Genomic DNA, 27,157 nt, shown 5'->3' on the forward strand with positions numbered 1-27,157 from the left:
AACCATGCAAACTCCAGCCTTAGTGCACACAACATTTCCACATATTCCCACTGAATAATTTTAAATGATTAAACTACAAATAAAAAGAAAAAGAAACATTGTTATTGAGTTCCCTTTAATACCAATCAAGTGAAACAAATATTTTTTACACGCTTTGAAGAGAAATAAAAACTACTTCCACACCATTAATTAAAACCTGAACTTAGTAACAAAAGACTTGTCCACACTATAATTTAAACCTTTAACTGAAATATTGCAAGTTACATTCTCTCCACTGTCACAAAACTTAATCCACCATTATATTGAATCAGCACAAACAATTAGTAGAAAAATACATCACACGCACGGCCCGAAATCTAAATTCTACGACCGACTCGTCAAAAAAGGCAAAGAGCGAGAAATGCAAAAAGACTTTTAGAAAATGTACAAAAGTTCTTAAAAGAACGATAAGCACTTATTTTAGCTAATGGCACTGTTCTGCATGCAAACATGTGACCTTGTTACATAACATCTAATCAATAAGAATATTGCACATTGATTAAAAGAATAAACGTTTGTTGATAGATACAATGTGCACTCCTACTACAGGAAAATCCGAGCACTTAAACTTAGATAAGAAGGTAATAAAAAATGTATATTTAATGGGAGAAGTTCATGTGGTTATAGGTTTTATACATATACGTTTTATCAACAGAGACTGTAATGCCCCATTTATAAGAACCACATCCACAGTGTAATGACAATGGGTATTATTTCATTTTTGGCTCATGTGTTTTAGCCCACGAAGTGTATGTTTTTGGAACACAAGCTTGAGGGGATTAAAAACAGTGTTGTTTAAAATTATATGCAAAGGAAATAATAATTGTATTTATACCTTATATGCCGTGCATTCATTTATATTGCTTTAAGTACTCATCACTTGTAAACGTTTTTGTGAATTCTCGTACACTCTAGGCTGTAAAAAGCTATTACTGTTTGTTTGATTTCCTCTTCGTGTTTTAAATTAGAGTGATTCTTCAATAAATACTTCAAGTAATGTTTGGAAGTGTTCATATAAATACACTGACCTGACCTTGGATTTCAGATTAGACATTGTCTACCCAACAGGCCAGAAGTCATTTAAGACACACTGTCTACACTAAAGTGTGGGAAATTTCTTTGTTAATTAAATAAATTAGCTCTTAATCCTTGTAATATAATTATCATTATGAAAAATATAATAATATATATCTTTATGAGTTATGAAAGTGGCACTACATGCAACCTCTAATCTAGGATAATAAAGAAAATGACCAAAATGTAAACAAACGTTTTGCACTTAAAGGAATATTCTGGGTTCAATACAAGATAAGCTCAAATGACAGCATTGGTGGCATAATTTTGATTACGATAAAAAATATTGTCAACTTAAAAAAAGAAAGAATCTGGGTTACAGTGAGTTACTTACAATGTAAGTGAATGGGGCCAATCAGTAAACACTCAAATATTCACTTTTTCAAAAGTATACCACAATATGTAAACATTATATGTGTTAACATGATTTTAGTGTGATTAAATCGCTTACTAACCATTTCAGTGTAAAATAATATCCAATTTTACAATTTTCTTGCCATGATTAGCCATAAACCCTAAAACAACCAAAAACAATATATGATTTAAACAACTTTATAGCTCAAATAATACACATGTTTTTACAGAAGAATTAATGTGTGCTTCTAAAAAAGTATATGCTTCATATTTCTGCCTTAAAACCCTCCAGAAACTGTCCCCATTCACTAACATTAACATGTTTGCTTTTTTATACAAAAGGAGGGTCATGTCGAAATAGTTTTTTGTGGTAATCAACATTATACTACAAATTCTGTCGATCGAGCTTAACTTGTATTGAAGCCGGAATATTCCTTCAAAAGCTCTCAGTTTGGTCCTATACAGTACGTTCAGACTTTTACACTTTCCTTGTATGTGAAGAACTGTGCAAGATGTTTAACCATGGGACATCTTGCAGACAGGCAAAAGGGCAAAAAAAAATCGTAAAATTTCAGAATATTGTTATTTTACACACCAGTGTGGTTTGACGTCATTGGAATGTTATTACTGGCTGAAAGCCAAACACATGTCATCTTCCACATCAGTTACACCTTCTCAAGTATGACTATAAACTTCAAGTTCTGAACATTCTCAGAGTGCTCTCATACACAAGAGCATATCAAGTACATCCATAATTAGCTGAAAAGCCATTTTGCGAAGTGGCTTCACTTATGCAGATCTCAAACTATCCGTATTTTGAACATGGGCTGGGTTCCGAGCACCATAAAACGTCCTCTGTAAGTGCTTGTATATGAATAGTTTACATTCCATGACACTTACAGTTCAGTTTTGCAGTCTATGCAGATGCAAACCCTCATTACATGCCTTCGCCCTTTCTGTCCTCTGGACAGTCTCTCAGAGTGAAGAAGAGCTCTGGCTGTAGTGCCTAAGCATCAGCTGGTCGTATATTGGGGAGCAGGGCTCGCACAACGGCAGCTCCGAGGCTGGCGATGTGGGCGATTCGCTAACTGAATCCACGGAGGAGTCTCTGAATGGGGAAGGGGGAGTCAAGGTGCCCAAGTCCTCCAAATCAGTGGTCCTGACAGCACATGAAGAGTCGTAGGTGCACTCAAAAAGACTGGCTGGTGAAGCTCTGCTACTCCCACCAGCCATAATACCCCCGGTGATGCCAACCGCAGAGCGAGGGTTGTTGTTTGCTGCAGCCACCACATCAGCATAGGTGGTGACGGTGGAAGGGTGCTGCCTTTCTTGTGGGTGCCTGCGGAAAGACGGGGAGCAGGGTCTTGGGACTGGGGGGGCGACAATTAAAGCTGTCCCTGGTGGGGAACCGGGCAGCATCATATGGTTGAGCTCGCTGATGTTGGCTGTGAAATGGCTGACCACACAGCTGATCTGATCCATGATGGAGGTCTGGGGGGGGGCGCCATGATGCAAGCGCTCTGTAAGATATGAAGGCAGGGGCACTACCGGCACATGTTCTTCATCACGGCCTTCCACTTCGCACCTTTTCATAGACGCCCGCTGGCACACAGTCGGGAGTGGAGAAGGGGTTCGAGGGCGGTAGGTTACAGGGTAGCGCTGGTTTTTCTGAGGCCCTTCGTATGCTACCTTCACCCCAGTGTCTGGCAGGCGGTCACAGCCCTTTGAGAAAGGCTTAATGATGGCCGTCTGGTTGGACTCCTCCTTCTTCTTAAGGTGAATGGAGATCCGCTTCCAAAGGTTTGGCCTGTAACCTTTATCGTTCTGTGCCCAGGTCACCGTTTTGCCATTTGAACTGTGGAAAGAGGCACATATTAGATCATGGCTGGAGCCAAACATATGCCAGTCTGTGACATAACAGCTAGAAGGCAAAAGGGATCTGACTCTGCCATTACCCATCTCTGCCCAGCCATTACAACAGCAATTACTACTGCCACTTCTCTATGTCCAAAAGGAAATCTCTAACTTCAGTGCTCTCAATGCCCCTTGGGGCCCATCGACCCAAATGCATGAAACCTCAGACTTGATCAAGGAATGATTCACAGGCAGACAGAGTAATTGGTTGGGGCTCTTTGAGGCTTTTTTCTCTTTCGAAGGGAATATTAGCTTTTTTTTCCCTCTTTTTTGTGTGTGCTCTAAAATATGCTCAGTTTGGGAGTTGATTCATTTTCAGTCTACACTCATTCTCATCCTTAAAAGCAAACATTTGGCAGGCATTACTGAGAGATAAACAGATTTAATGTGAGTTTTATTTATTTATTTTGTCAGCAGTAGATTTTTCTGCAATTGAGAGCAGTGACGGAATGTCATATTATAAAAAGGCAAAATTAGGATTTTGAGAACTGACATAAAAATAATTGGCATTTCATGCCTAATTATCCCTAAATTCATTCAGCGTAAATCCAATTAAACTGAACCGTTTTAAAGAAACATAAAAGATAAAGTAATAAAAAAATTTAATAAAATTTTTTGTCAATCTTAATACTATTTAACATAACTAAACTAAACTAAACAATGTACTGTATCTCAATTCTACAGTTACCACCAGTCTCAGAATTAACTTCATCTTTATAAGCCATTTTTGCAATATCAACTTGACCCAAAGTAATTTTTCACACAATTCACACGTGTCCTAGCAGAGTATAATCATAGGCATAGTTAATCACGTTAACTATGGACATATTCAACTAATGTTTGGCAACCAGTGTCCAAATACTTATCTATTGATTTATTATTTAAATCAATAAAACCTTACATTTCTTGCTTGAAAATTGTGCTTGTGCTATGTGTCTTTCAAATAAATGTCACTTGGTTTGATATTACAATTACAACATATTTACACATTTACATTTTGGTATGTTCTCCCCCAAAACTGACTGTATCTCTTCAGAACACATGGATTAAACCACTTGAGTTGTGTGGATTATCTTAATGCTGCCTTTATGTCCTTCTTGGAGATGTTGGACCCCATTGACTCACATAGTATGGATATATTCATATCGAATCTTCATCAAAATATCTTTGTGTTCCGCAGAAGAAAGTCATATGACCTTGAGAGGGCATACGGGTAAATGAGTAGAAAATCATAATTTTTGAGTGAAATATTCCTTAAATGCAATGTCATTCATACTTTTTAAATGTCCAAATAGTAGTTTGTATGTAAAACTTTAAGAACCCGTTACCACCTGGTATTAAGACGCTTTTTATATACAGGTTTAAATGGGGTCTAAAACGTTTTGTGATTGGATCACAAAAAAATCATATAAGAATGTGGTCTAAAACGCATGTGACCAGATCACATTTAAGGTGAAAACGCTAATCTGTCCTGTATGCATCCCGACAGCAGTGAAGCGCCACCCCTCACCTGTCAATCAACCTATGCGCTAAAACAAGATCTTAAACTTTGAAGGTTACGAGCGGATTTAAAAGGAAATATCTGTCCGATCAGAATGTTTTAAAACATAGATACATACAATCATGAGAGCTTCACAGATCTACTTTAGTGTGTCCGACATCAACACAGATGACAAGCACGAACACCTGAAGCTCCTTAAATACAGGTAACTCCTTTAATTCAGCAACTGCTGAACATGTCGCGTTTGTGCTTAGATTAAATTTGATCAACAGCGCACCATTTTTTTTGTTGTTTTTTTTGTTTTCTTTGTCTTTTTTTATTTGTTGTGCTTTAATATCATGCAGTAACACACTGACATAGTGATTGATGTATGTCCTCATGAAACAGAGACCCTCCCCTCCAAATCTGAACACAAGTGGTCACAGGAGACGCATTTAAGTGACCAGGTGTAAACAGCGATGTGTCTCACCTGACCACATGTGATCGGATCACCCGAGACGCATCGTAATACCTGGTGGAAATGGGGTCTAAATGGTCTATCATGTGCTGTGGATACTGACCTTACATTGTCTGTACCAGATCCTTTGCGTCTGAATAGGTTAGCCATGCTACTGGACCGGCTAGCAGCAGAAGCAGCTTTTCCATCACCCACGTGCATTCTCACAACAGTCGACGTGGTAAACGCACTACGCACGTTCCTCTCTGGTTTGGCTAACATGATGTAGACTTTGGGCACAAACATGCAGCATAGCGCAGTGGTAGCACTGAGGCTCACCGAGAAACACATGGTGATTATCTTGTAGTTGGAACCGAAATAAATTGGCACAAATGCAAGCCAGATAATGCAAGTGGTGTACATGGTAAACGCAATGTATTTGGCCTCGTTGAAATTGGCAGGGACGTTTCGGGTCTTAAAAGCGTAGAAGGTGCAGCTGAGGATGAGCAACCCGTTGTATCCCAATGGCGCCACCACTCCAAGTGTGGTGGTATTGCAAATGAGGTGCACCTCGCGTATAGACGGGTAGTCGTAGATCACCTGCGGGGGTTCCATTATGAAAAGTGCCACAATGATGCCCAGCTGAATCAAGATGAGGATGAAGGCAATGACCAGCTGGGCGCAGGCACTCATGAAACGAGGCTTCTTGGTGCATATCTTCTTCTTACTGCCTGCAAGGATGCGAGCGATGCGGTTGGTCTTGGTGACCAGGGCGGAGTAGCTCATGGCGGGTGATAGCCCGATACCCAGCCTCTGCAAGTAGCAATAGGCCAAGTGTGGCTTGGCGATCAGGCAGAATGTACACAGGTACCCTAAACAGATACCAGCCAGAATGATGAAGCACAGCTCCCTGCTGGAGGACTTCACCACTGGCGTATCGTGGAACCTAACAAAGACTAAGGTGACGAAGATGGTGGCAAGCAGGCCGAGGCAGGCGAAGACCACAGCTGCAATAGGCTCAGGATCTCCCCACAGAAGGTACTGCACCGGGATTGGCTCACACCCTGAGGAACATGAATTTGAAAAGACTTTAATGTAATTAGGCCTGCACATTGCCCTGGAACTTCAAATAAAAAAATTTCACCTCAGGGTTTGCAATCACACCACTGGAAGATCAATAAGCAGTGCAAACAATATTTATCATACTTAACCAAGTCAGTATAATGCCTGTGTCTATAATTACTCAGATCCACTGACGTGTGACATTAAAAATTGTACAGAGAACATCCATCATTATGTAGATTTCACAGTGAAACTTGCGGCAGAATTTTAGAGCAACTTTATAAAAAAAAAAAGGTGAAAGAAACAAACAAAACCATCAGTTCAACCAAGCACCATACATTATGCATCAGAGGCTGGCATCAACAAGCACTGATATTTTAGCATGTGTGATTTGCATCAGAAGAAAGTATGCAGGGGATAAAACTAAGTTTTGCTTTGGATAGCCTTTAATGAGGTTCATCTGATTGGTCTGTGGAGGTTTGCCATGCTTTTTTTACAAGTCACATACAGTTCTTGACAACCCTACTGAAAAACCAGCAACAACAAAAGCAAATTAAGAACGTTATGGCCAGAGATTATAATGATTATCAATGTTATTAGCATACAAAATGGTTCCTTCTGTGTACTTAAAGGGTGACCGTGATTTTGCCAAGTATCACATGTTCTTGTATTAACATCCTTTTTGGTGCTGGAATAACATAAACCAATAATATTATAGTGTTAGTTTAAGGGTTAACATTTTTTACAAGAATTTAACAAGATATGGTGATTTAGAAACACATCCTACTTGGCAAAATCAAACTGACTTCTTCTAAATGTGTAGATTCAAAAATAATTTCTTTATCATTTATCTATTTTTCCTTTGGTCCACTTACTATATTAGTCAAGGTTTTTCCCCCCAACCAAAACAGTCATAAATTAGTTTTTTCATGACTGTTATCCACCCACTTTTTGGCATTTACCATTAAAGGGATAGTTCACCCAAAAATCATTTACTCACCCTTATGCCATCCCAGATGTTTATAACTTTCTTTCTTCAGCAGAACACAAATTATGATTTTTAGAAGAATATCTAAGCTCTTTTAGTCCATACAATGCAAGTGAATGGGTGCCAAAAATTTGAAGCTCCAAAAATCACATAAGTCAGCATAAAAGTAATCTATAAGACTCCAGTCACCCATTCACTTGCATTGTGAGGACCTACAGAGCTAAAATGTTCTTCAAACATCTTAATTTGTGTTCTGCAGAAGAAAGAAAGTCATACATGTGGCATGAGGGTGAGTAAAGTATGAGAGACTTTTAATTTATAGGTGAAATATCCCTTTTCCCTTATTTTTTTTTTTTGCTACTGTGCCTTTAAGACTTCTTTGTAAACATCCTCTACTGACTTTTTATGCTTATTTTTTATTTTTTTTTACATTTAATCATTTGGAAGACACTTAAAGTTTGCATTCAGATTATTCGTTTTTCAGTTGATGCGTTCACTGGGAACAAACCCATGACCTTAACAATGCTATGCTTGAGCAACAGGAACTGCATATTAAATGAGAAACAGAATTGCTGATGAGTCAATTCTAGTTGGCACAGTTCAAAATAAAGTGTCTTTTCAAAGTACAGTGAACTGTTTTATTTCAAAACATCATGTAAAATTTGATTTCTCATGACATCAGACCCTTTTAACTAGATTTGCCAAAAGTACATTCTAAACCCCACAAACTAGTCAAAACCGGAAGATCAAGAAAAATGTAGTGATACAAAATAACCTATTAATAAATGTCAAAAGATTGCCATTAAGGGTCATGCATGAACAGCTTAGCGGCCACAGCTCTCAGTAATGTACTTCATGCTGAGAGACTGCTGCTTTAGGGCTTAAGCTTGACAGCAATTCTGGAACATACTGATGGAGACCCCCGCCAAGTCCAAATCTCTGTTTTTGGCATTAAGTTGCCATGGTCCAGATTCTCCAATGACGCTCTGAGAGATAAATGGGTCTCGCATGTTATTCTGTGACCCAGATACAAGACACTTATATCACCCACTGTTGTACAAGATGAGAAGCTTGGTAGTTTCTTTCAATATGACTGGTTCTTCAGAGATAATCTTCTGTTCAGAACTGTGTGCTAAGGCACAGAGACTTTGTATCTAGAAGAAGAACATTTTGTTTTGAAGGTGGAGGTAAAGTAGAATCACCTGTGAGGTCATTGGTAGGCCAGAATCCAAGCTCACATGCACGACAGGTGTATTCATCAAACACAAACTCGTTTTCTTTACATGGAGTGCAGGTCCAACAGCAGCTTACCTCACCCTTACGGATCACCTGAAACAGACAAATAGGTGAAGTCAAGTTATATAATTGACAAGCTTTATACATATATATATATATATATAAAGTGGGTAGTGCTCAGATGAGCAAAACTGCACCACAACGCTATGGTGTGAGGGCTATGGAGTTGCTAGGGTGCTCTGGGTGGTTGCTAGGTGGCTGTGTGTGGGTTACTGCCAGGGTGCTGCTATGGGTGTTAAGGTGTTTTGAGTTGCTATGGTGTTCTGAATGGTTTTATTGTTGCTATGCTGTTGCTAGGGTGTGTGGGTTTTTCCAGGGTGACAAAGCACAAAACCAAAAAACAAAACAAGCACTGAAATCACTCATTTTCTCCCAAAGGAGTTTTTCACTGCCTTTCTCACCTTGATCTGAGCTTTCTCACAGGGATCACTGCACACTGATCTGATGATAGCACTGCTGTTGGCCCAAATTTCCTCATCATCCATTTTCAGCCCACGGTTGTCCCAGCTGCCCACGTGAATGTAGCTGTAGTCCTCTTCACTCATCTGTTTAAAGTTCATAATTTCATATCTAGAACATAAAAGACACATAATTATCTTTGCAATAAATCTCCACAACTGGTTGCATGGTTTGCCCATATAGGCTAGCCATTCAGTCTGTAATAGTTGTTTTGTTCACAATTACTTCACAATAGCATCATAGAAAGATCTGTCTACTGAGTATGTTTGAAGGGAGCATCCAAGCACATTCTGCCTTTTGTTTGGTGCAGAAAAGGAAAGATTCGTACCTCCCCGGGGAGTCTCCGTTCTCATCAAACAGCACCACTTCTCCCGAGACGCCAGTGAAGTCGGTCCTCATGAGGAACTCTAAGAGTTTACCTCCATCAATCGGTCGCATGGCTTCACAAAGACCTGCATATCCGGGACACAGAGATTTCTGCATGGCATGCAGACCGTAAGCCATTGAGTAGATGGCATTGATCACAAAGCCCATCTTCGTGTCCTGAGCGTACTGGTGTCGGAGCAACTCCTTCTCTGTGAATTGGCATAGTAAAAAAACAAAAACCAATAACAATTGTTGCCCACTTGCATTACCACAGCTCTGACATCCACTCCACTTTCAAATTGTTCTAATGCCCTTGGATGGATATGATGGATGGATTTTCATAGGTATAAACGAAGAGCACAAACAAAAAGTGAGGAACCTGGTCATTCTGATATGGTTTGACAGAACGTTCAACTCACTAGTGCAGGTCTTGTTGTATTTGGTGCTCTCTTGTGGATGCCCCTTCAGCCGGCATTGGAAACGATGCTGCCAGAACTCTGGGAACCAGGGATTCCGGCTGTTTGTGTCCGGCTGCAAGTTGAGATAGTAATCGTCAAACCAGGTGACATAAGCAGACTGCAGTTTGATTGTGATTCCCCCTGCTGCCTCTCTCTGGAACCCATCTGTGACATCATAGCGGTCTGCCCAACCATCACTGCAAAGAGAAAGTAAGTGTGGAATGAATCACTCTTGCTTTTTTCATAGAAGTAATTCCCTTGAGACAGCCTAAATTTGTGAGACACAGTCAGGAAGCCTACTTGTCCAGATTGAACCATATAGAAGGCAAAGCCCAGTAGCTATGACCAGGTTACACTATGAAGTAGGTCTTTGGGACAATGCCAGCCAGTACTTTATACTGACATTACTGTGACAGACTGTGGCAGCCAGTAAAATATATTTCCCATAAGATGTATGTGCACCACACAAAGGCTAGGGAATCCAAATTATTTTATTGCTTCAGAGGAATGCAAAAGGGGGAAAAATGTGCATGAAGAATATGAATCTCCAAAAACAAAAGAAGAATGTGAAAGTGAAAGTGGAGATTGATAGTAAAAAAGGACTTAAATATTGATCTGTTTCTCACCCAAACCTATCATCTCACGTCTGAAGATATGGGTTTAAACACTGGAGTCTTATGGACTACTTTTATGCTGCCTTTATGTGCTTTTTGGAGCTGCAAAGATCTGGTCACCATTCACTTGCATTGTCAGGACAAACAGAGCTGATAAAGTCTTTGAAAAATCTTCATTTGTGTTCTGCAGAAGAAAGAAAGTCTGGGATGTCACATCTGGGATAGCATGAGGGTGAGTCAATGATGAGAATTTTTATTTTTGGCTGAAATATTCCTTTAACTAATATTAACATATATGCATTTTAGATAACTAAAAAGATAAAAAAAAAAAAACATCAGCTCAAAAAAGAACTCTCCTATAGAGAGCTAGAGCTGATGTCAAATTTTTCTGTGAATAACAACTTAAATTTGAGACCATTCCTCACATAAAGCTATCATAAGTCTTCAAAATACTTTAAAAATACAGTGCACAAGTCATATGGACCACTTTTATAATAATTATTGATCTATTGCCACATATTATACTTACATTTTTGCATATATACAGTGAAATTATTTTTTTCACATATCCCATCTAAGCTGGGATCAGAGTGCAGGGTCAGCCATGATACGGCACCCCTGGAGCAGATTGGGTATATGGTTTGCTCAAAGGCCCAACAGTGGTGCTTTGGTGGTGCCGGGGCTTGAACCCCTGACCTTCTGGTCAGTAACCCAGAGCCGTAACCGCTGAGCCACCACTGCCCCTCCCACTGCATGTTTCCACAGAAGAAAAGAATTTTAATTTTTGGGTTTTAATAGTTTGAACTATTCCTCTAAGCAGCAAAGCAGATCTTTGGACTCCTCTTTCACACACACACACACACACACACACACACACACACACACACACACACACACACACACACACACACACACACACACACACACACACACACACAGTGCGGAATGTGCGGAATGCCACTCATTTTTCAGCGTTCTCTCCATCTATGCATTCAAACATTTCCTAAACTCATAGTGCTAAATGTTACACAACCAGCAGTGTGTGGGAGGTATTATTTTTGTTCTCATGGTAGGTAAACGAGAGGCTTTCATAACTTGTTCTTGGAGGCAAAAGCGATGGGAGGGAAAGCATAGAGGGGCATGTTAGCAGTAGCTTGAATCATCTCATGGAAAAGAGCTGAGCCGCACAGCAAACCCACACACTGACCCCAGCGGTCAGCCTCCATATGCCCACTGCTGCTGGAAACCTTAAAAAGACAACATAAATGCCAAAGGCTCCATAGCCTTTTATAAAGATGTCTGACAGCATTTTATAGCAGATAAAAGAGTGTTTACCTACAGCACAACTAGAGCCCCAAGGGTTGGGTTATTTATCAAAGACTTACAATACATTCATTATTATTTTGGTGCAGATATAAAAGAAACCAATATACTGTATGGGTATTGCAATGACTATTAAGGCTTTTTAGGCTGTTTAGTCATTAAGTTTCCTAAAGACCGTGCCAGTAGACTAGGTTTCATTATGCGCAAGTATGTGAGTGCTTAGAAATTGCAATTTAGCATCTTTGAACTTGAACTGTCTATTTCTTTGATATCTGCACAAAACACTGACTGGAATTGGTTTTCGTTATTACTCAAAATTGTCCTCAACATGGCAACAATGGCTGTTTGGGCAAAATTATGGTAGATCTGATTGAATATTTAGCCATTTTAGAGGTAATACTTTAACAACGAGATATTGAATATAATCAAAAGGTAGAAAAATAACAAGATTTGTTTAGCTATATTGCCATATGTGGAACTTGTTACACTGTAACTATAGTTAGACTTCGTAAATAAAACAGGTCATCTTTACATCACCTTTGCAACAGATAATTTATAAATAGTATTAATTAATTACTTTATAACCTGTAACACTTTACATTAAAGGTGCACTCAGTAACTTTTGTCTTTGGTTCATCTTGGACTTACACTTACACCTAGTGGCTTGGATGCAGCATAATTTAAAATCAATATTTTTCAGTTTCAGATGTTATTGTAGAACTCCAGTATTCACAGTCAGACATGATTCCTTTAGTCAATGAGTGAACGTGTCAAATAACAGGATGGTTACTGAGATTGAGTGAGTAGTATTCGGCTGGTCATGTAATTCTAACATGGCAGCCCCCATGTGTTGACCCTCTCCATGTAGAATAAAACAGCTTATATGTTTACTGATATGACTGGGGTTTCATACATATATTGCAAAATTATAATTCATATCTTTAGGAGTTAAACCTTTTTATTGACGAAAAGTACTGAGTGCACCTTTAAGGTTGTATTTGTTAACATGAACTAACAATGATCAATACTTTTGCTGCATTTATTAATCTTGGTTAATTTTAATTTCAAATTTTTTTATATTAAAAGTTATGGCCTATACATTAATATTAGTTAATGCATTAAGAATGAACATGAACAAACAATGAACAATAGTATTTTGATATATTAACATTTACAAAGATGAATAAAAATAATCATAAAAACATCAATGACAACTAATGCATTTAATCAGCTTTTATAGCACAAAACCAGATTTGGGGAAAACAGCAGAGTATTTGTTTTTACGAAAAGGTTATGGTGAACATTTCAGGCAAAATATGTTTGTGGGTGTTTTGATATTGGAATGAAACCTTCAGTTTACACGAATCACAGTTTTAATCCGTTTGCAATTATCCCACAGAGGAATGACACACATTTATGTGGGATGTTGCTGTATTGAGGACAGAAAATATTATCAGATTTATAACAGCAAAAGTCGCAGAAAAGCCGCAAAGTGAAACTGAAGATTAAATTAGGTTTCATTTAGGTTGGTTGAAATGATGGCTCATCTATAAAAAAAATGGAGTGACTATTTGTACTAGGTGGAAATAGAACCTGTCACATTACGTGGCTGTTTGCACTACAAAGGTCTGGTGGAAACACAAAAATTAAAGACAAACTGCACCCCTTGTGTCACTGCAGTGATGTGGGGTGTAACGATGATGTGAATGTTCTTTTTTCATGCGGACGACCTGGGTTTCATTTCTTTTGTAGCATTCCTGTCTCCACTCTTATTATTTCCTTTAATAATTCCTTATAATAATAATAAATACAAATGAATATAAAGGTTGATTGCTGTGCAGTGATTTGGTCACAGTGAAAGTAAGGGAGTTGAGAGAAAGGTCTGATCTATGTCAAATTAACCATCGTTTTACTACAGTAATATTATAGTAACCATGTTTTTTTGGTGGAAACCATAGTTTTAATGCAATTAACCATGGCGTTACTGTAGTAATATTGTGTTAATATAGCAACCATGTTACTATGATTTTAAATACCATGTTGATACTATGGTTAATGTAAAACCAAGGTTAATTTTTATAAGGGAAGGTTAGGATTAGGGTTTGGTGTTGGGTGTCTGTGGGACCCAATACTGTATGTTAGTATTTAATTAGGGGTGCAAATAGCATCTAACACTATAGCAAAGAAGATGCTTTTGGTTGCTGTTTATACTCACCCTTTTATTCCTTTCAGAGCAAAAACATAAACATTTGAGATATACTGTATATCAAATATTGTCAAAAGACTAAACAATATCTAGATATAATTTTTTGCTATGTTGCCCAGCCACACCACAGTACATGCCAAAGAAACAAAGTGCGAAGGGGCCAAGGGTATCAGAGTTTTTCTAAAAATGTCAAGACAATTTCTCACTTTTGCAGCCACACAGAGATGAAGGAATTGGAACAGAGACACAGTGGTCATATTCTCATTGAACCAAAGAGAAAAAACGCTTGGCTACCTCTTCCCTGGAGCTAGTGTCTGACTCCTCATCAAACAAAGACACACACAAACTCGGTCACCCAGTCATCCACATACACACAAAGTCACACAGATTCAGTACAGATGCACACACACTCACTGATGCCCCATAAGCATGGCATCTAAGCCCAACCAGGCTGTCTGGAATTCTCAGAGGCACATGACACCATTTTCTGAAATAGATCTTCTTGATGTATTCATAAACAACACAAATAAACAAAATACTGCAGAGCGAGTGCCATAAGTCTGTTACACTTGAGCAAAATGCTACAATTTTGGCATATGAAACAATCTATTTTGTTTGTATTTAAAAATGTGTATAAAAAAAATCTGTTAATTACTGCATTTCATAAATTAGGCGACTGCTTTTAGGAAAAAATGAAATCAACCTCACAAAAATAATCCTCAAGATGAGAAAACAGAAATATTCTCATTCACAGTGCAAGCTTGAAAAATATCTGCATTTAAATACTTTTTGGTTTGATTTAAAGGGATAGTTCACACAAAAATAAAAATTCATGAAAGAAATGCGAATTCTTTTCTTTCTTCCATGGAACACAAAAGGATACTTTGGGCAGAATGACAGGCTCAGTCACCATTCACTTTGGCTGCAATGAAGGTGAATGTGACTGAAACTAACATTCTGCCTATAAATGTGTGTGTGTGGGGTGTCATAATGATAGCTGCGCCAACATGTGTGCGTGTGTGTGTGTGTGTGCGCGCGCGTGTGTGTGTGTGTGTTACACAGATGAAATAAATTCATACAGGTTTTAAACAACATGAGTGTAAAACATTTTTGAGAGTATTTTCATTTCTAGGTGAATTATTCCTTTAAAAAGATACTCTGAAACACACTCTCTCTTGTTTTCCCACACTCAACTCGACAGGCTCGTGTGAATGTGTGTGGGTGTCCCTATGCAGATAAGACGTCTGACAGCTTTAAAGTCTGCCTGAGATCACAGACAGTCCACTCCTGCATATGCATGGAGATGTTGGGGAACTGTTTTCACACTGCCAAATAGTTTTACTTGAATAAGAAGATAAACACAATAAAACAATCCTTTAACATTAAGCCTGTTTAGTAATTGCTTTCTCTTTTCCTCATTTACATTTAGCAGCAGGTGTTCTTATCCATTACATTTAATGGAAGCTCTTCCTTAAAGGTGAAACGTGCCATTTCTGTACCACTAGCAGCAATAAACGGAATTGCAAAAATAACAATTGTTTCCAAACAGGTTTCCCAAAGACTCAAATGCCCTTCCACTCCACCAACTGCCCTTCCGCTCCACCCGTTTCGTCAATAGAGCTCAACAGTTGGGCTCTAGAAGAAAAAATCTATTTACTTTTCTCCATAGATTAATTGATCTTCAAATATAACTTGTAAATCTTTAAAGAAAGAGCAATTGTGAACTCGGAGCTGGTATATGGTATATGTACACTCACTGAGCAATTTATTAGGAACACCCGTCCACCTACTTATTCATGCGATTATCTAATAAGCTAATCGTGTGGCAGCAGTGCAGTGCATAAAATCATGCATATACAGGTCAGGATCTTCAGTAAATGTTCACATCAACTATCAGAATAGGGAAAAATGTGATCTCAGTGATTTGGACCGTGGCATGATTGTTGGTTTGAGTATTTCTGTAACTGCTGATCTCCTGGAATTTTTTCAGAATGGTGCCAAAAACAAAAAACATCCAGCGAGCGGCAGTTCTGCATTTGGAAAAACACCTTGTTGATGAGAGAGGTTTACAGATAATGGCCAGACTGGTTCGAGCAGGCAGAACGGCAATGGTAACTCATGTAACCACTCTGTACAATTGTAGTGAGCAGAATAACATCTCAGAATGCACAAACATTGAGGAGGATGGGCTTCAACAGCAAAAAAAACATGTTGGGCACTATATTAGGACCATAGTGTTCCTCATAAAGTGCACAGTGAATGTATATACAGTATATGGTACACGGTATACGTTTCTGTTGAAGCCATCAGAAGTTAACATACTGAACCTCTCATAAAAACAGTACAATATTTTAGAAGCCCCACAGAGACACATTGTTCACACTCCTCTGGAAGTCAACCTTCAAATGGATTACTTGCACATTAAACTGGCAAAGAAGAAAGTATTTTAACATAAAATAATTACACACTTCACCTTTAAGAGATTATCAGACTGTCCTCATGTCCAACAATGAGCAAAAGTTGAATTATCAAACAGAACACCAACTAATGAACTCCAGTCCAGAGACAGAAATTGGAGAGTATTCTTAGTATAATGTATCAAAGACATAATACATTATTTCGGTCCTTAATATCCATAAGCGATGTATTAATGGAACAGCGAGGACTGAAATGGGGGTGAAGCTAAATATAAGTCATTAAGATGTCACATTCCAGGAGATTAAAATGGGTAGAATAAATCGAAACTAAGAATAGCGTGTGAGATTTTTTCAAGATCAAGTTGAATTCTTGAAAAACTCTTCAAAGGATCTGTCATAAACAGTTATCCTATTGTCAGTCATTGAATGCTTAAAAGAGTCTCTGACTCAGTGTGTCAGCTGGAAGGAGGACCTATTAGGTAAAGTTGATGTGTTTAAGAGTGTTAAAGAGTCAATCTGTACTTGTTGAAACAGCCCCAGAATTACAGCATCAGCTCTGTGTTACAGCACCTCTCAAGACTTGATTACACAATCAACTCTCAAGAGGATATATTGGGTCTCGTTTACTACACATATGCATGACAAAACAGGTACGCAAGTGTTTTTATGCAGAAATCATGATTCTTCAATTAGTTAAAACATAACTTTATTCTATATTTAGGAAAAAATTGAACACCAACTGAAACCAAATGTGGCTGAAAAATGCAGCTTTTTATGTGTAGTCAAGGGAAACGCAATTATTAGTGAATAAGACCTATTATCATGTGAATTAACTGCCTTTACTGAAGTAAACAAAAATCACATACCTTGCTTATGGACTGGATTATACATTATAATGAGGATGATGGTGATTATGGCAACAATTGTGGTGATAGCAGACAGAAGATGAGCTTTGTTTCGATGTTTTGATCCATCTTGATTTTGTCTCACACACACACACACACACACACACACACACACACACACACACACACACACACACACACACACACACACACACACACAGAGAGAGTTGTAGATGACGATCAACAGATGTAGGTGGACATTCAAAAGGTGGTCTCTTTGAAATACATACAGAATAGCCTGAAGCCGTGGACATATATGACCCACAATCTTGGTGTAATAAGCACTGACTAAACACGAGATAAAAGGCAGTTAAGAAGATAAAAAAGATAGAGGAGACCAGGGCTAGTTGTCATATGGTAAAGATGTCACAAGGGTTTTATCTCTGCAACTTTCAAAAATGTTTTGGGTTTAGAAGTCAAATTACACAACTGCTTGTTTTCTCTAGCAGTTGGTCAAATATATAAAGAATGTGTGTTCTCAGGACAAGGGTTTTCATCAATATCGGTTTGGGGCAGACTGTCACATGTATTCTGTCCTTTGTTATGTTACACAATTTCTGTTGGCCAAATAAATGGTTTGATATTTTGTGTATGTTATTTTAGCTGTTTAATGAATAATTTTGTGCTTTATAATTGCTTTAATATTTACATTTTCCTGAAAAGTCCATTGTGACAACTTACCCCAATGAGTGCGGCAACATGCCACGATATTATTCAACATGTGTTAATTGAATTGTATCTTTTTTATAGCCAATCACGGTGTAAATAGTAAAAGCTTTTTTTTTTGTAGCCAAGACTTGACTTTTGAAAATAAAGGTACCCAGAGAAATATTCACTAGAGTACAAAGTGTGACAACTAGCCCTGTTCTCCCCTACACTATATCTTCAGAGAATGCTGCTTGGTTCTGCAGCAGTAAGTATTATACATGTACAGTAAGCTTTTGCAATACACCACCTACACATCAACAAAAGACATGAAATTTGTTTTCCAAACCTGCCAAGAGTGCTTGCCATCTCTTACAGTCATCATTTGAGGAGTGTTGTCTTGTAGCCGCTTTGGAAAGCTTGAATTGCCACGAATATGCATCTAAATATACATTCTGAAGTACATGTTTTGGGTTACTCACCTTCCAACCAATAGGAACTCCCCAACTAGGCGGCGCCGTCTCATAGCCATAAGGATGCCACGAACGGTCATGCCCTCACAGAAGCATGCCACCACACGAGCTTTGGGAAGGTGGCTCCTGAGCTTATCGAGAAGTCGATCAAAACTCTGCTCTCCAGCGTTGCTGTAGATCTTGTCAGAGTGGGCGATGCAGATGCCTTCCTTGGCTGCCATGTCTTTGAAGGCCTCCATTCCACTCTCACCGTAGTTCCCTAAAAATGGAGAGATTGAGATTCAATAACAGCCTCTTTGCCTCTTCAAAACAATCTGTGCTGAAATGCGCCACACAATTGTTAAGGTCAGTCTGAAATGAACAAAGACCTTGTTAAAAATGTAAAACATTAGCATCTTTCGGAAGGATATGCAGAGTGTAGGTGCTACACCACAAGGTTTGCCAGAAATGTATTTAATTTTCTCCCAAACAGATAAGGTTTTTTAAATCAACAGAACCTACCTCACTACCAAAAGCCTTGTATCTAAATCTAACCCATAGTTTCATAAAAAGTAAACTGGACTTCCCAGGTTTCTGAACTGAAATATTAATCTAGCTCAAAAGATCAAGAAAAATTTGATTTCTCGTTTTTCGGTTTAACTAAGAGTAATATAAATTGAGATGTTTTATTTTACCCTCTATAATAGTATCCATGTTCAGTGCTTTGCATTCTGGAATATATTCAGCAAAGAATATAAACAGATTTCACATTTTCATTCTAAGACAAACTAATGAAAAACAGACCACGGTGCACCTGTTTCTCAAAAGCATCAGGGGTAAACTCCCCAATTTACATAAAAATCAGGTCACCTACTTTTATGTGAGGAATGTTCCCAGTTCTCACACATTTTCAGAGGAGTGGGTTTGATACAATAGCAGAGATGTCTCAATAAAAACCAAACTTAAAGCTGCAATGACTTAATTTCCACCAAAATAAATCTACGATCATCGTTTCCTCCAATCAATACACAAATATGTTAATTACACAAGAAATTATGAGCTCTGGGTTATTAACAGGATAAAACAACACCCACAAGATTATAGGGATGGAGCTTTGCTCTGATTAAAGATCAGTATTGCTGTGGCGATAAATTAGTAGTAGTTTAAGGTCTGGACTGGTAATCCAGAAGTTGCAGGTTCAAATCTGGCCGGGTGAGTTATGTTTGTTTTCTAAATGAAAAGTACAGCTCTAAACCCCAAGATGCAATTTGTATACCAACAAAATCCTGAGACTGAGAGTGGGTGTGTTTGCAAGGTGAGAAATATCCATTGCCATTTATTCTGATATGTGAATTTCGAGGATCCTAAGTGCCTAAAACTATGAATGAGTCCTACTATATAAATTACTTTTGCTAAAATGCAGCAGAGGAACTTTTTGACTATAAAATATTTTTTTCTCTGTGAAGTTTTATGTTTTAAATGCACATGACTCCATCTCTAATCTCTCTCCTCAGGGAAAAACTTTCCAAATCTTTCACTCCTTTCATCTGTGCCAGTTCTGTGAATTCTCACACTTATGCTGCACTAAAACTTTGCTAGAACAATCTGGCTATGATAAAAATTAATATATCATTTTTTTTTTTAAAGCGAGAGTTATGAAATATTTTCTTGGCATGCAATCAAAAATAGTCCAAAACAAGCAATATCGTAAGTCAATAGGCCAGTCATAAGATGCAATAATAATTGCAGCTAAAATGACCTCCTTGTGTCAAATATAGTGATAGTGATAATTTGATAACACTCTCTACCTCCTACAGAGAGACAGATGCTGCTGAAAAGACAAGTCTTTAAACATTGTGTTCACTCAACCAGGAAATTCATTAAACATCCACAGACAGTGAAAACATAGCTAAAGATGTAAATGATTATCACGATCGCCTTTCAGCTAATGATTTCAGTTTGTTCTATGGCTTTTAATGAGGCAAAAATGGGGGCAAAACAAAAGCACAGCAGCAACACAATAACTGAGTGTTTCTGTGTATGCTGCATCATTGTGCAAACATCAAAGACACTCTTAAACATGATCAAACAATCAATAGACAAATCTCTAGGAAGGTACGCTATTGTTTGCCACATTGCCTGAATTGAAAAAAACTATTTGAAAACATTTGCATTTCAATGCATTTCAACTACAGTAAATCTCCAGTATTTTGTTTCCATATTCTGTTTGTATTACCTGCTGATTAAAGGCACATTTGTCACAATCAACAGAATTTGTGGCATAATGTAAAAACAATTACAGTAAGGCACTTACAATGGGGCCGATTTTTGGAGGGTTTAAAGGCAGAAATGTGACGCTTATAATTGTTTAAAAACACTTACATTAATTCTTCTGTTTAACTTAATTTTTTTAAATTGGCTGTTTTTTCAGACCTTTTATTGTTTTTGGCAACAAAGTTGTTAAACTGGATATAACCTTACAGAAAAAAGATTGGTGAGGAATTATTTATTAAATTATTTTACCACGCATATTGGTCCACTTCCATTGTAAGTGTCTCACTGTAACCCAGATCTTTGCTTCTTTTTAACCCTTCAAGTTCTGAGGGTGTTTCTAAAAATTTTATGTTTCAGTAGCATACTGAAATGATATATATAAATTCAGCGTCTAAGAAACTGCTGAAAAAAAAATACTTTTTTCTTATTTTTCTGATTTGATATTATATATCTCAAAGTGTAAATAAGGTAGCTCTGAAAAACTACTTTTGTTTTGTTCCAACTCATGTCACCTGTAACCAAGTACATTTGAGTGTTGATACAATAAAATTATAAAAAGTGAAAGCATTACAAAAATAATTTATCCTTTTGTACAAAAATGTCTCAAAGTGCCCAAAAGCCTCTGCAAACAAATAAAACATAATAATTGTACATAACAACTAATTACACATGCAATTACAGAAATTACTAAAGGTATGCTCTCTCTCCAAACTATGCAGACATGAGTAACGAGATCTCATTCAGTTCCATTCTGTGTCATTTGAGTCATCATTGAGACTGTTTCATGTACTTGGCGCCATCTCCTGGTGGCCATAGGTAATTAGAGTGAATGATCCTCTCTGCCCATATTTGGATGACTTCCACTTCTGGTAGCAGCAATCTGAATACCACTATGATTGGTTTAGTGTTCCATGATGCTGGACAACATACTACATAATTTCCGATGAAGAATTTTTTTTTAGCCAGATAGTACATTATGTGATGTGTGCATATTGTGCTTCGTGTGGATTAGCTATTGATGTATGCATCCGGTTACGTTGTCTGTTGGATCGTTTTAAAGATATTAACCTCCTCTAAGTAATGGTGTGTGATATTTTATGTTCTGTTGAATTTTTTGAAGTTATAAGCAAAAACATGGCATATAAGCAACACCTGTTTACATGTAACATGTATGTCAAAGACATATACTTAGCTATACTCGCTATATTTTTGTCTGTAAGTAAAACAAATTGGCTGGTTGTACTCTTTGAGAGTTTTTTTTAACAACATATGACACATGGCTATTTGATCAGTTTGATGTTTTAACCGATTGCAATAATATGGATGGTGCAAAATTGTTAATAAATTATCAAAACAGAAAACTTCTGATTAGTCCGTAAATTTCAAAGCACTTGTTTACTTTTGGTTATAATGCCATGTATTGTAAAGTATAGTTTCTAAGCTTTAAAATTATACCTATTTTCTGTTGAGCAAGGCTATATTTATTAATATTTTGATAATTATTGTTTTCTCTGCGGGTCTGCCGGCTTAAAGGGTTAAAGAAAAGGAGGCATGAGTCTAAATTAATATTTGTGGTAATCTGTGGTAAAATTTTGACACTAATGCTGTTGATTGAGCTTAACTTGTATTGACACTGGCACCTTTCTTGAGAGCAGCTTAAACCAGCCTAAGCAAGTTTTTTGTTCTTAACTGGTCTCCCAGCCCGTTTCATGATGGTCTATTGGTTGATTGTAGAGGGGTTTTCGTTTTCATCTGAGCACCAGCTTGACCAGACTGGGAGACCACCGTAGACCAGTTCATACCAGCAAACCATCTTAGGCTGGTTTAAACTGCTGAAGGTAATACAATCTCATTACACACATACTTAATTAGCACATTTCACTATGCATTTTAATGACTATTTAACCTTTATCTAATCAAGGTGAAAAATATTTAGTATAGGTCCCAGATTTACCACTGCAGCTAACATTTATTAGCAATACTTTATAAAGTATGAATGTAAAGGGAAGTTTTAAAAGTCAAAGAATTACATAATATAAACGGAGCTGCAGGCACACACATTTGTTTGAGAATATGAAAGCAAATGAATCATTATGAAGCATTTCACAGCTCCTTGTTCTGTTTGTGGGTGTAAACTTGGTAGGGTTCCATATTTAACTACCTGCTGGCAATTAACACCTGGCTGTGAGGTCATCAATCTTCTAGCCAAACAGCCCCTGGTTTTGAACTCAATCAAAATATGTGCATACGTTACACAGGTGTGACTTAATGCAGTTTAAATGGTGTAAAATCTTGTTGTCACCTATTTTAAATGTAATAAATTAAACGAGAGTATCTCGACAACATGTGGCACATGCCACATCTGAATCATAGACACATCTGAACAGCGACTGCTACAGCTCCTTACAAGATGTGACATTTTCCTCAATGAATAATACATAGATTTTGCTGTAAGAAAATATAATACCGGGGGATAAAGGCTGAGTAGGATACATTGTCACCTCACAAGATCCCTCTCAAAAATCTCTTACTTTAAGAATATGGAAGAATTAGCACTTTAAATAATGGTGTTACGTACAACTGGAGAGGTAAATTTTTCTGGCATTGACTTTTGTGAAATACCAGTGTTGAAAAGAAATGAAAGCTCCCAAGCTTTGAATGAATTCTTTGAGTATTTCTGTTCAAAAGGGAAGAGTTCAGGGCAGCTCTATTTCTTCTAAGGACTCTCAAAATCTTTCTAATTTATAAATCCCATTATAGGTGTGAATAAAGATATGTTTCCATTAAAATACACTCTAAGGGATAGATCATCACTGTACCTTCTGTGTGAATAGCAGATACGTATGTCCAGTTGTATCTTTTGACAATGTCCACCATAGCTCTTGCTTGCTGGGCATCGGAGGGCACCACCCTCATGAAGTACTTATACAAGGACTTATCACTGAGGTCCATACTGGTAGCTGAATATGCAATTTGGGGAATGTTGAAGAGTTGTAGGAGATTCTGAACTTGGATGGCCACAGAGCTTGACCCAGGCCCGATCAGTCCAACTATTGGCTTCTTCCCTTTCATGGGTGTACCTCCACCTTCAGTTGAACACTTGGAAATGCCCTCCTCCTCCTCTGCTGAGACCAGGGTATCTCGAATGAACTCAATGCTCTGCTCTAGAGCGACAGCTGAATGCCAGCAGGAGTCCCTGATCTCACAGCCCAGCGTAATGTTGGGTAGGATGTTTGGGTCTGCATTGATGCGGTCCAGGGTGTGCATCATGGCCTCTACCCTCTGGATACCATACTGCTCGCGTACGGCTCCACACTTACGCTCATGAACCTTGTCCGCCGGTGGCTGATGATGGACGGAGAAGAGTGCCCCAATGATTATGTCACCTGGAATGTGGGCCAAGACTCTGCGCTCACTGGCCTGGGCATTCACCACAATGTCCAGTCTTGTCGGACCCAATCTGTCCCCAAGCAGCACAAACACCAATAAATGTAAAATCTCCATTTCCTTCGCCCTCTCAGATCAGACACAGTGTAGAATATTAGTAGGTTCCTTGGGGCATCTGAAAGAGTCACAGGAGAAAGAGGTTTGGAGAAAAAAACAACCTTCAGAACAATATCCCTGGAGATCATCAACCACCCACTGAATCACAGAGGTGCATATTTGTCGAGAGTCGTGATAAGGATGAGCTGTCGCCAGGGCAACGTCTTATTCTAAAGTGTGAGGATTTTTCTGCCTTCCTCTAGATATCTCATTGAAATCAGGGGAAATGTAGCTTAAATGCACATGAAGCAGAGTGCAAAATGTACTATATATCCTATGCAGCGTTTCATAGACTTACAGTCAGTAAAGAGATTCATCAATAACCTAATCGTTTAGAGAAGAGATCAGAATCCACAATACTGATACCCAGCCACTAATGTTCTTACACTGATCAGCAGCCACTTAAATTTGTATATAGCCTTTTTACCCAAATTAAGCATTCATTTCATTAAAAGGGCGTTAATCACTTCAAACGTGCCAGTTGTGAAAGAAAAGTTACAAGAATGCGTATCTTCTGTTTTGGAGCTGTCCGTGGTGCTGAAATCAGTCAGTACGTAAAAAGCCTGAATCATGAACGAGTGAATATCACTCTAGAAATAGCTAGGAAAATAAAACTGCGTTGCAGAATAGTACTTAATATGTTGGCGCAACATATATTTAAGAACTAGATGGTCAAACAAAGCACTTTGCCCTTCAAATCCACAGAAACATGATCGTTAACTTAAGAGTGATTCAGAGTGACCGTTAGACCTCTACAGAGAAAGTGTGAAAGTAAAATCGCACGTAATCATAATAATAATAATAATAATAATAACAACAACAACAACACCTACAACAATACAACTTACCCTTCGTTTGTTATTTTGGGCCATTGCTCGTGTTCTTAGCTGAGCGTCTTGTCTCTGGGTGTATGAGCGTGTGCGATGAGCGTTCACTTCAGCGACAAGTCTCGCGCGCGTCACGTGACATCATGTTTTCTTTTTTTTTTCTTTACATTTTCAAATGTTGGTCTAACTGAAGATGAAAACCTTGCAAAATAAGCAGACTTCAATTTTCTATTGTCTCCAAGTGAAGAACGCTAAGCACTTATTTAATAATAAGAACTTATTATTTGATGAATTAGAATAAAGAGAAAGAATGAGGAAAAACGCACCTTAAATGTAGCCTACAGTTATAGGCTATTTTAAAACATGCGTATGAACATTTGAGTTGAAGGTGAAGCCATCTTTGTATTGCCTCCTGCGTTTAAATCCAAACGAACAGCAAACATAGACCTTGAGAGGATTGTCGCAATGATAATTGAGTTCTGGCCACTTACTTTCAGTTGTACGGGCACAGCGCCATCATCTGGTTGAAATAACTCAAAATTCAGCAGTCTTTAGCTTAAATCCACTTCAGGAATTAAATCTGTTTAGTCATAAAATACAAAGCCTTCCATTAAAGTTATAAAACACTTTATTGATAACTGGTAAATATTATTTCTTATAATATACCTGGAAATGTTCAATCACTGTACCATTCATAGACATCTTGAATATGCAATACGACATCCTTTATTATAGCAAACAATGTTAACATTTATTTATTTACATTTTGAGAACAGGCTATGTTCAATGCAATTCAGTCTCTCTATTTCAATTTATTCATTTAGAGGACACTTTTATCAAGAGCAGCATACAGTAATGCATAAATGTTGTCTGTACCCATTTGTTATCATTCAGCATAAGCATCATTGACTTTACTCTTCAGACTTGATTTTTATGGAGGACGAAACATGCAAAAATAATCAATAAATTATTTTTTTAAATACTTAAATAAATACACACATTCCAGTGTAAATAAATATATAAATAATTAAAAGTGGAGGGAAATACACAGATATGCACATATATACACATAAATATGGAACAACACAGAAGTAAATTAATGATTAAAGAAATGTAGAAATATAGAATTAAAATCAACTTTTAATATTGCATTTCCTTTAACATTTTTGCTTTTCCCAAAACCATGTATTCATGTTTCATATTGTATTATTTCTGCATTGTTGGGTTTATTTACATATTTACTTATTTATTTGTATATCTCCATGTAAAGGCAATTTCTATATGTATTTATGCACTAGTATGTGCATTTATTTATTGATCTATTTATTATTTTTGCAGGTTTCGTCCATCACTACATTTTAGGAATTGGCCTCACAATTAAACAGTTTTCAGTGTTAATGTGAAATGCATGATCAATTAGTCCTCCAGGAAGGAGAATATGAATGTAGCTTAATCACTGTTCTGGTAAAACATATAATGCATGCAAAATAAAACCTGTTTCTTAACAAGATTAATTAAGTAATTAGTTATTATCCAATTATTTTTCTCAGGACAATCAAAAACCAACTGTAGTGCATAGTACATTTATACCGGGAGGTTTTCCCCAAGCAAACCCAATTCCAAAAATGTTGGGACAGAATGAGAAATGCTAATAAAAACAAAAAGGAGTGATTTGTAAATGATATTTACCCTTTGCTATATTGAAAGCAATACAACTAAAAATTATATTATGTTTTACTTTGTGAATTTAATAGTTTTTTTTTAAATGTACAGTTATTTCAAATCAGATGATTGCAACACTCCAAAAAAGACATTTGTGTGTTTACCACTGTGACTCATCACCATTTAATCTAATAACACGTAATAAGCATTTGGGCACTGAAGACACAAGTTTGTTAAGTTTAGAAAGTGGAATTTTCCCTCATTCATTCATTATGTAGGTCTTTAGCTGCACAGTTGTACGGGTCTTCGTAGTCGTATTGTGGGCTTCATAATGTGCCACAC

At 37.5% G+C, this 27,157-nt stretch overlaps 1 protein-coding gene across 1 annotated transcript; it reads right to left on the minus strand.

Moving 5' to 3' along the window:
* Positions 1 to 117: 117 nt before the first annotated feature.
* Positions 118 to 25,261, minus strand: LOC127636723 (metabotropic glutamate receptor 5-like). The gene is made up of 9 exons (XM_052117412.1): positions 25,175 to 25,261; positions 23,603 to 24,345; positions 18,540 to 18,789; positions 9,909 to 10,144; positions 9,452 to 9,698; positions 9,066 to 9,234; positions 8,571 to 8,697; positions 5,443 to 6,382; positions 118 to 3,322 (listed from the first exon to the last, which is right to left on the minus strand). The coding sequence occupies exons 2-9, from the start codon at positions 24,285 to 24,287 to the stop codon at positions 2,443 to 2,445; spliced, it is 3,534 nt and encodes a 1,177-aa protein (XP_051973372.1). The 5' UTR covers positions 24,288 to 24,345; positions 25,175 to 25,261; the 3' UTR covers positions 118 to 2,442.
* Positions 25,262 to 27,157: the final 1,896 nt, after the last annotated feature.

The sequence above is a fragment of the Xyrauchen texanus genome, chromosome 44 (genome assembly GCF_025860055.1).
Source record: "Xyrauchen texanus isolate HMW12.3.18 chromosome 44, RBS_HiC_50CHRs, whole genome shotgun sequence".
In the NCBI taxonomy this organism is placed as follows: domain Eukaryota; kingdom Metazoa; phylum Chordata; class Actinopteri; order Cypriniformes; family Catostomidae; genus Xyrauchen; species Xyrauchen texanus.